The sequence below is a fragment of the Jatropha curcas genome, chromosome 6 (assembly GCF_041381405.1).
Source record: "Jatropha curcas cultivar XTBG-Jc1 chromosome 6, XTBG_Jcur_1.0, whole genome shotgun sequence".
NCBI classification, from domain to species: domain Eukaryota; kingdom Viridiplantae; phylum Streptophyta; class Magnoliopsida; order Malpighiales; family Euphorbiaceae; genus Jatropha; species Jatropha curcas.
In genome coordinates this window covers 2483478-2494677 of record NC_143156.1, presented here as the reverse complement: position 1 = coordinate 2494677, position 11200 = coordinate 2483478, and the positions used below count along the sequence as shown (strand labels likewise).

The 11200-nt window shown below is 29.4% G+C and overlaps 1 protein-coding gene across 1 annotated transcript; it reads right to left on the bottom strand.

Moving 5' to 3' along the window:
• Positions 1 to 7478: 7478 nt before the first annotated feature.
• MGT6 (magnesium transporter 6) lies at positions 7479 to 11107 on the bottom strand. Its single transcript, XM_012215892.4, has 4 exons — positions 10551 to 11107; positions 9667 to 10115; positions 8714 to 8995; positions 7479 to 7977 (listed from the first exon to the last, which is right to left on the bottom strand). The coding sequence occupies exons 1-4, from the start codon at positions 10912 to 10914 to the stop codon at positions 7699 to 7701; spliced, it is 1374 nt and encodes a 457-aa protein (XP_012071282.1). The 5' UTR covers positions 10915 to 11107; the 3' UTR covers positions 7479 to 7698.
• Between the last annotated feature and the right edge of the window lie 93 nt (positions 11108 to 11200).

Genomic DNA, 11200 nt, shown 5'->3' with positions numbered 1-11200 from the left:
TTAGAAAAGTAAAAAATCCACCATATACTTTGTTCTTGTGTTATGAAGCTTCCCATTTTGCTTTTTAACAATTTCAACCCCTATAAAGCCCATTATTGCACGTGTGCCCCACTGTTTTATGTAAATTTTTTAAGTACACAAATTATAAATTAAAATATTTAAAAATATTTTCCATAATAATGATTAATAAATGTTCATTTATTTTTATTTCAAGAGAGAGCTTGAATTTTATTTCAATTTGTACTTCTGACCTAAAATCTTAAGATAGTCATTTAGTTTGTACTTTACTTTACAATTATTTGCAATTGTCTTTTAGTCACCTAAATTCATTAATTACATGTAAACTAAACACATAAAACAAAGTATTTTAAATGCACGTTTTAGTAATTATTTTATTCTCCCCATAGTCTATCCTTTTTGTTTTTTTTTTGTTTGTCTCAAAATATAGTCTACTTTATTTTTTTTTCATTACATTTAATCCTTAAATTATCTATTATACCATTTTTAAATTTTATCTTATTTTCATAACCCTCATTAATACTTACTTATTATTCCAATATAATAATCGCTTATGTGTTATTTGAGATGGGCATAATAGAAAAATTATATGAATAAAATTATCCTTTAACCATAATAAATGCTACTTTCTTAATCTGTGAAAATAGAAAGTTGATTATCTTACTGGGAATGAGGGAATATTAATTTTTTTTTTTTTACTTATTTTTATGAGATAAGTAATTAAGTTTATTGCTATTTTGGTTAGATAAAAATAGGTCTAATTTGACTTTCATGCGGATTAAAAAAAAGTATAATTAATATGGTTAAACTATAATTTTTACTTTGATTTTCTTTTTAATATATTTTTATATTTTTTCTAGTTTAAAAATATGAAAAGTTCATGTTTCAATTAGTTATTATTTCAAGATTTAAATTGCTAATAATAGTAACATATTTATTGATAAAAATGCAAGTTAAATAGAGGTATAATAAAAAAATCATAAATATTTTTTTATTTCAAAATAAAAATAGTACTATAATTCGAGATAAATGAAAAAATAAATGTGAGCATCGGATGTGTTAATTTATATATCAATTTCTCAATTCTCATATGTCTAATTAATAAATACTTATTTAACAAATTATTACTTTTTACTATTATTCTGTTCTTTTTCCTCAATCGAAAAACACTTACATCATTATTAGTATCAATTATCGTTATTAAATTTATCGGGCGTAAATCTTCACTCTTCAGTATGAATTTTGATAATAAATTATTTGTATTTCCTCTAAAAAAATTATTTGCATTTGATCAAATTTGAAAGATAAAATTGAGAACAAAATACATGGAAAATTATTTCAAAAACATATTACTAAAATGATTTAAAAATAAAAATAATTTATGATGGCAAGTGGTCCATGCGTAGACTTTTACTTTTGTATTTGCTCCAAAAGGAACCAATAAGGTTTTAGCTAGCTTAGTTGTCATTGAGATTGAGGATTGATTGGATGGTTCTCACGTCTCCAATTAGTGATTCGATTAGAGTCACTAAAATATCTTGATTTCAAGTGAATTGCATTGTAGGAACTAGCTGTATTTCTTTTCTTTTTTTTTTTTTTTTTTGTTAATTAATGATTTAATTTAATTAAGCACTTCAACAACCATAAGAGATAAATGGTTGTTAATTAAATATATTTTTAGATTTTTATTTTTCATTAAATGATCTATAAATGTGAAATAATTATCTCTTTAATTTATCGCGGAAAAAATATATTTCTTTAATTATGAAAAAGTTACGTTAATTATTTTTATGAAAGTCAGTTTGATATTGTTATTGCTAATAATAGATTTTAATTTTGATAATTTTATTTAATAATTTTTAATTTATTGAAATTCGACCAACATTTCAATTTAAAATGAAATTAAATATAAATTTATTGACATGAAAATCCTAAATTTCTTACTTTTTTTTTTGGTAATTTATGTTGCTAATAAAATAATTATTGTTTGATATGAGAATGTTTTATTATATTAATTTTGTCCATATGACGTGTAATAAAATAAAAGAATTTAGGACGGTTTGAGACAGCTGATAGAGGATGAATAATGGGTAAAACAATCAGTTGTTATTGTTAATATGTAAAATGACCAATAAGGATATATTTTTAAATAAATTAAAATTTACTTATAAAAGATTTCTAATCTATTTCTAATGAATTAAAAAATAAGAAAAATAAAAAATTAATTAAACTAAGTACCTTGATTAATAAAGTCTTAGCATTTTATAATAACTATGTATCTTAATATAATAACGTTGGAAGAGAATAAAAAAAAAAAAAAGGAAGTCGGAGGATTTAAAAAAAAAAACGTTAGAAGAAAATAAAAAAGATAAGATATGTTGCATTATTAGCGATAGGATATTTTAATCTATCCTAAAAGCAGCTTGCAAAAAGCTCCATAGCTCCATAGGTCCAGCTGATTAGCAACAAATTGAGAGTTTTATCAGCTATCAGCTGCTGATTAAAATCATATTCAAACACTTTCAATCTAACTATTGGACCTCAATTAGCTATCGGCTGAGTCAAAAGCTAAAACAAATGTCCTTTTAGACTTGTCACTGCAAGAATTCATCTGAAATTGTAAAAGCTATAGAAGTTTGAGAAATTATTGTATGAAATTACCAAAATTAAAAAAATAATAGTAAAATTACTAAAAACACAAAAATTGAAATTCTGTATATATATATGAATGAGCATTCTTTCTTTTGCAAGATTTAATTTTTCTTAATAAAAATCTTAAAATACTATTTAGACATTGCTTTTAAAGGTAGATAGTTACTATGAGATGACACTTCTTTTTCTTAATTTGTTTTTTTTTTTTTTTTTTTTTTTTTGAGAAAAGATAGAAGCAAAATGATTGAATTTTCTTAATCCCAAGTTGAAAAAAAGGTGAGTTAATTACACGTAAAGTGTTAGCAAGTCGTTGAAAAATCATTATATTCAAGAAAGAGAGAGAAAGTATAAACTTAAAAAAAAAAAAAAAAAAAAAAAAAGTGGAAGAAACAAGAAAAAGAAGAATAAGCCAACCAACTCCCACACATAAAAGTGAAGAAAGAGACAACAAAATTCCATATGCATAAAAAAAATCCAATATGACCTTAAAAAGAGAATTCCATTTGACACATTTTGCCCCTATTGAAATGCTTGTGGGGTCTCCTCATTGGTCCATCATCTCTATAAAGCCTAAGGCTGCAAATTGGCTTTCTAGTTTCTGATTGGTTAATCCATTTTGTTGTGGGCTTCTTTCCCATCCATTGGCTTCTTAATCCCTTTTTCTTTTTCTTTTTTATGTTTTAAACTTAGGCTAGGGGTGGAATAGAGTGTAATAAATAGAGTGAAGTGGAGTGGGTGTACTATAGTGTTTAGCTCAAGTTTGGCTTTGTTAGGGTGTTGGGAACTCATACCTATACTCAAAGTTTTAATTTTCAAATTTGAGCTTAACTTGATTTACGATGCGTTCCACGATAATTTTTTAAATAATTTTTAGTATTTTGATCAGTTAAAATATAAAATATTATTTTTTATAGTATTCAGTAATATACTGCTTGAGCTAGTTTTTAGATGTTAAAGTAATGTTTTATAAAAAGTTAACTCATGCAATATTTAGTTTATAACGTTTTATAAAAAACTATTCAAATAGCTAACATCTACTAAAACAGCTAATTTTGCTGAACAAAACTCTTATTATTGGATTGTTTAGTGAGCTAGAGTTTAGATTTGAATTATTAATTTATAATTTAAATAATATAGATGATATAAAATATATTTAAAATTATATAGAATTTAATTGTGAATTAGATTCACAAATTTATCAAGTTGGAAATTACTTAATTTCGATTCAACTTATTTAAACTTGGTTTGAATTTAAACTCAGACTCAATTAAAATCAAGTATGAGTTTAAATATTTATCAAATCAAGTCCGAGTAATTCACTTGCATTTTTATAGTAATATTTAAACAAAAAGAAAAAAAATCAAACAAAATTCCCCATTTTAAGAATATAAGATTTTTTTTCATAAAAAATTGTTATACTAAACATCCAAATGTAATTAGTGATTTCACACCGATGCATAGCCTAGTGGTAAGTGCATATATGACCCGACAATTGATCCAAGTTCGAATCCCCTTCCCAATACTTAAAAAAAAAAAAATGTAATTAATGATTTTGTTTATATTCCATTCTCTATGACATGTCTGATTTTATGGTAAAGACTTGATAACAAACAAGTCTCATAAAAAAATAAGGATGAACACTTAATTTTTTTACTTAAATTGAACTAAATTAATCTAAATTAAATAGATTGAAAACTTTTTAGAGACAAACCGAACCAAAATCAAATAATGTATAATCGAATTAAATAGAAATAAATAGTTTTAACTATTTCTGACATACTGTTTTTTTTTTTAAAAAAAAAACAAACTGAATTGAAAAAATTTTCGATTTTTCTCTATTAAAATCAAAATAAAATATGTTAAACCAAAATTTCGAAATGTACTCTGTCCTACATAAAAGGGAAAAAACATTGATAGTGTAATGTAGCAGTAATGGCTTGCTAAAAGGAATACAAGTCAGAACTTTCTTTGTGTATGTATATGCAAATAAGGACTTTATTTACAGTCAAAAGCTTTTCTTTCTTTTGCATAATTTTTAGGGCATTCCCTAATTCGTATGGGAAATTTTGAAACCTTAGAGATCAACCGGATATATTGGTCGAATAAACGATGTCGTTCTGCTAGTTGTAACTAATTAAGTTTCATTTCAGTTGTTTTTTGGGTTTTCCATTTAAAAATTCTGATGTTATGTACCCTAGTTAGAATTACAATTGATAAATACTTAAAAGGAAAATTACCTTTTGCAATAAAATTCAAGTATCCACCTTCATCTTTCAACTCATTTATATGTTGCTATTCGGTAATTTCTTTTGGTTATCACTTTGTTTTAAAAAGATGTAAACATCGGTGTTTTTTTTATGGATTGTCATCCCTATAGCACAATATAGGTCATAAAAAGAAAAGATTTCGGAAACCCATCGAAGCATGAAAACCGGGATCTTTCAAAAAATAATGCAAATTCATTGGGTTTTTGTTTTTAAAAAAAAAAGAAAAAGAAAAGAAAAAAAAGCTAATTATAACACTCATGAATCAAACCAAGTTCTTCCATTTGGCATATCTCAAAATAAACATAAAAAACGAAAAACCAACAATTACTATACCTGAAACAGTATGGCCAAATATGCCATGCATTTCGTACCATACACAAGAAAAATTCATACTCAAAGCCCCACAAATAGCCAATTGCAAGGAAATACTCACTACTGAAGATTTCAACATCAATTGTAATTGAATCAGTTCATTTCGCTCGTCATCCAATTGAACATTTACATTGTCTTCTGCCACATTTATATACTCTCGAACCTGCACCAACATTCCATTACCAGCTTCTAGTTAATTAACCTTGATATCCTTATGCTCTTTAGGCAACGAGACTAATTTCATTTTGAAGTTTATAAGTGTTTTTCTACGGATTGAATCCTGATTTTACATAGATAATTCGTTGAACTCAAATGATATCCTTACACTTTTTGGTTAATGAGACTAATCTTGTTTTTAGGTTTGTAAGTGTTTTTCTATGCATACTCTAATTTTATAGGGATCTTCTATTGAACTTAAATGATATCCTCATACTCTTTGGGTAATGAAACTAATCTGGAATTGTAAGTGTTTTTCTATAGATCAAAATCTGATTTTGCAAGGATCATCCATTGACCTCAAATGATATCCTTACACTCTTCGAATAATGACACTAATCTCATTTTAGGATTAGTAAGTGTTTTTCTACAGATCGAACTTTGTTTTTGCGGAAATCGTCTGCTGAACTCAAATGATATTTTTATACTTTTTGTGTAATGAGATTAATCTCATTCTGTGGTTTGCAAGTGTTTTTCTATGAATCAAATCCTGATTTTGCTGAGATCATTTGCTAAACTCAAATATGTCTTACTAGGACAGTGTATCCACGATGTAGTGTGGTAAACAACGCAAGAAATACTTACAATAATTTGTTTCGCATTCCTTCCAACTGCACAAAATATGCCTCAAACATCATCTCCAAATCCTCTATATATCATCCCCAAAACTTGCACTCATTTTAGAACCAAGTCTATGGAGATGGGGTGCCTGTGCATTAATTGTTGTGGTTCTATTTGAATGTCATGCACCTCCAAACATAGCCTCCAATTCCTGAACTTGGATCAACTTCCTTGTCAAGTATAAATTTGCCATATCTTCATCATCATCCAACATATGTTCAATTACATCCCTCACCTGGTATTACATTAATATTAGACAATAATGCGGAACAAAGAAAGAAAAGAAGAAAGAAGTAACTTGCAACAACGAGGTGAGACAAAGAAAGAATATTATTATTGTTATGTATATTCTGCAATATAAAACAAAGAAAATATGTAAAGAAAAGAAAAAAAAAAAGAATGAGAAACAGAAGTTGACAATGGAAAGGATCGATCTGCAGGAGAATACAGAAGAAGAACCACGTGGATGGGCTACAAATGAGGAAGAGGGAAGGGATTTCTCTCTTTTTTTATTTTTCTAAAAAAAGGAAAGTGGAGACTTTTATTTCATTTTATTAAAAATTACCGGGGGGGGGGGGGGGGTAATAAATCTTTAGTTAGAAGAAATATTATTGATTTTGTTTTTGGATAAGGATATGAGAGGAAGCTATTACAATAATTATACATTGTGAATGTGAATCATAAACCAAACACTATTTTACTTTTAACATCATAAATTATTTTAACTTACAAACCAAAAATTATTTTGCTTAATGATGAAAGTGTATATAAGATCGTAAATTCCAAAATTTAAGTATAGGTTTGTAGAAAAAAAAAAAAAAATATATATATATATATATATATACTTAATTTATAATCTGTTTATAGCCTAAATTTTTTTTTGCAAGGAATATATTTTAACCATTCACTGAAAAAATTCCCTTTTTTTGTTGCATTTGATACAGAAATGTACCTGAAGTAAAAAATATAAATGCTTTTTTTTTCAAATATCAAATAAATAAACATAAAAATAAGAATTTTTTTATGCAAATAAATAGAAATACTATTGGACTTAATTTTCGTCCACGCAACAACAGTTATTAAGAACACATTTCCCCTGACCGTTACCAACGAAATCGGGAAAAAGTGAATAGAAAATCAGAAGATGCGCCGCTAAAAGCATTCACAAAAAAAAAAAAAAAAAAAAAAAAAAAAGGGAAAAAGTCTCTAAATTCTTATTTATCTACCTCAATTCCATTAGGTAATCAAAATAACAACGAAAAATGAGCAGAACAGTATAAATAATTACTAATTACAACATTAATCAAAGGCATAAATGAAGTCATCATCATCTTAGAAGTTTAAAAAATAGAGAATATTATTTGCCACAAAATAATACATTGAATGTATTTCATCATGTACAGAACTCAAAAAAGCAAATTTGATGCAGATCAGTTGCACCATCTACCAAGTATATATTTCAAAAGACTTTCTCATTTACCAGGAGTATCAAGGTAATTGGTTGTGTGAATCCAAATAATTGGAACATGGTATTATTGAAAATGAGCTAAATTTACGAACCGAGTAGCTTCTTCCATCTAGCATATCCAAGAATGAGCAGGAAAAGTAAGAAACATCCCGCTGAACTAACTCCAACAAAGTAGTCAAATATTCCATCCATATGGTACCATCGACAAGGAATATTCATGCCAAAGAATCCTGCTATCAAGGTATCCAATGCTATTGCAAATGATGCAATAGTTAATGTCAGCTGCAGTTGAATGAGTTCATTTCGCTGGTTGTCAAGTTGGATGTTGACATAGTCTTCCGTATCATCAATATACTCACGAACCTGTGTATTCAGATAAAGTGGAACATTCCCATTAATTAAATGAATTAAATAATTACCATAGCTGGTTGATCTTGAGAATTCCAATTTTCTAATAACCGGTAAACAAAGTTATCAAACTTGCTTTATTAACCTAGAATTGGTGAGATGTCCATAACATTAATTGGATCACATGAAATAAAATAGTAAAATTGTAAGATTTCACAAACCACATGAAATAGTCTCTGAAAATTATGATATAGATATGAAGAGCTATATGTAAGCATTCTAGTACTTTTGTTAAGTAGTCTAAGAATGGCACTTAATTCATTAGTATCATACAATGTTATGCTCGAGCCACTAGTATCATCATACAATGACTCTGAAGGAATCATAGATGGTTGATTAATCCTGTCAGCAAGCTATTTCTTCCCAATTTCAAGTATTTCCTGTTCTGATTTTTGGATTGAAACCAGAAGAGGTTATACTAATAAACATTCATGATGTTCAAATTCAACCAAGTTATTTGTAACTTGCATAAAGCACACTGAACTTCTTAAATTATACTAGCTGTGAAAATGTGATGACCTATTATGTAATTTAGATAGTAATATCTATAACAGTTGCACGAGAAGAAGTTACCCTTCGATATAGATGTAGATGAATAGACAATCTGATCCTAACAGAAGATTTGTGGAACAAGTTTCTAACATACATTTAACATTTTCCCAAAGTGTCATCAGTAACACAGAGTACTTACAGACAAAATCTTGTTACGTGTTCCATCCAACTGCATAAAATAAGCTTCAAACAGCATCTCCAATTCTTCCACATCATCTTGATCCAAACTGCCGCCAGTCATCATACTCGCACTGTGACAAGAATTAAGTCGATGGAGGTGTGGGGCAGCAGGGAGAATGCCATTTGACGCGGCAGGTCCCAATAAAGCCTCAGATTGCTGATTCTGGATCCACTTCCTTGTCAAATATAAATCTGCCATATCTTCATTATCATCTAGTAGATGTTCAATTTCATCCCTCACCTAATGATACATAGACAAGCAATTCTAAGCATTAAAAATGAATCAAGGAAAAATAATGGTGAAGCATCCATTAGGTAATACTTGTTTCATGCATAAAAATCGTTTCACAGTTAAACTGTATTCATCGAAGAGCATCATATTGTATATCATAATTTTACAATTAACACAAAAAGGTTCAAAAAAAATGCTCAAAAGCATTAAGGACTTACAAGAATACTTTCACATACATAACCAAAGGTGAGCAGCATACTTAACCAAGACTCCCACACAAGTTTTCCAAGCATTAAAGAAAAAAAAGAAAAAGAGGGAAAGCAAGATTGTAGGATTAAGTGATTGCTCAAACAGAAGCAAATAGTTTTTGCATTGACTTCCAAATCTAAATCCACACTGGGAAACATTACATCCAAGATATAATAACCAAAATTACTCTCCCAAGGACCCTAAGTTATTGGCTCTGAGTTCCAGAAAAAAAGATGCACGAGAAGGAAACTTTTCAGTCTATAGATGAATTGGTTGGCATAAGTCATCCAAAATTTCCTCATTCATTTGTATATAAAGTTTCAGTTTCATCATTAGATTGCAAAATAAATATTCATATACTATGCAATCAGATGAACTCATGCAAGTACAAGATCAAGGAGAAAGAAAGAAACATAAGTGATCCACAATACCTTCTGCACGCGTGCAAGTAGACGCGTGAGATTGCTTTTTAAACTTCGCACATGTTCAAGATTCTTGGTGCTAACATTCCTGGCTAACTCATCCAAAACAGGATAAGCATCTCTCTCTAGGTCTGCCACATTGGAGTCCAAATATGTGCAGACAACCTCCAATGCAACCTCAAGAACCTGAAACTCAAACGGAAGCTCACTTTGAAGACCTTCAACAGCTTCTGGAACAGGCAGCCATTGCCCACCTGCTGAAATGTGCATTTCATTATCTTGGGTATCTGCCTGTCCTGCTCCCTGGTTATTGACTGGCCTTTTAAGAGGAATTTGCTGCCTAAGCTGATCCACAAATGGAAGAACCTCCTGGCGTAAAGGATCCAATATCAAGACTTCTTCAGCTGTAACTATAGCCCGTATGAACTCTAGATTGACAACCATGGCTTTCTCCCTGGCTTGGAAGAGTAAAAATAAAATCTGACTCAATGTTTCGACCATAACTATTGACTTCAAATAGACAATGCGAAAGGTAAAAAATAATATCCAATCTGTGGCAAAAAAATTTAAAAAAAAATTGAAAATTGATTCAAGATACTTATGACTAAATAGACATCATAGTTTCACCAACTTGTGATCAATGAGCAAAAGTAAGGAAAAGATCATGGCTCACTGACGATTTGAACATATGAAAAGAAAGATAAAGTAATGTTTAACCGTTTCAATCAATAGTTTTTTGGCTACCAGCTGCTTCATAAATAGAGTTTGTCAGACACAAACACAAGCAAAATTGATAGTAGCCAAGACATCAAAATTTTTCCACAGAACAACATTCAAAAACTAAAATTGAAATTCACGAAATCAAAATTGAAAACCAAAAAGATGATCTTTACCAAGAATATTAGAGGAATGAGAGAAGACAGGGCCAAGAATCCTCAAATCCCTAGCCGGAATCGCCACACGCTTAATAATTGTGCTTTTATCACATTCCATCAGCTCCGAATTCCCAAACTTATCAAACCTCATCCACAGCCTCGCCCCTCCAGCCTTCTTTTTGGGCTTCCCGCCCGTCGACGCCGCAATCAAACTATTATTATTAGTATTACCACTGCCATCAATCAACTGCTGCGTTGGCGATGATGCCCTCAACGGTAGAGGAGGAGGTGCTGGTACTGTTACTGGTGGAGATGGTGGACCCGATTTCTTCTTCAAGCGACGCTTGTTAGTCTTAGAGAAAATACAGGACCCCCTCCCCATTTCTCTTTATAATAACACTGCTTCTATAGACTATTGTGTCAAATTGATCTTACTTCGAATTGAGATAAAGGAGCTAAGAAGAACACTGGCCTCGGCGATGGTGGTAAGGGCATCGTCTTCTTCTTCTCCTCCCCCTCCTTGCTCTTCTTCTGCCATAAATGTCCTTTTGTGAGATTCTGACTTCCTCATATTAGAATAATTAAAAGCCATATATTTAAATATTATTTTCTTTTCTGTTAAAAATATTTCTCCCAAACAAAAATTTTTTAAGCGTCATCATTATAAA

What these genes read in the sequence shown, in the direction of transcription:
- MGT6 (XM_012215892.4), bottom strand. Translation starts at nt 10,914, where the DNA reads ATGGGGAGGGGGTCCTGTATTTTCTCTAAGACTAACAAGCGTCGCTTG. An exon ending in TCATTCCTCTAATATTCTTG is followed by an intron (nt 10,116 to 10,550) that starts GTAAAGATCATC and finishes TACTCTTCCAAG; the next exon opens with CCAGGGAGAAAGCCATGGTT. An exon ending in TACTTGCACGCGTGCAGAAG is followed by an intron (nt 8,996 to 9,666) that starts GTATTGTGGATC and finishes ATGTATCATTAG; the next exon opens with GTGAGGGATGAAATTGAACA.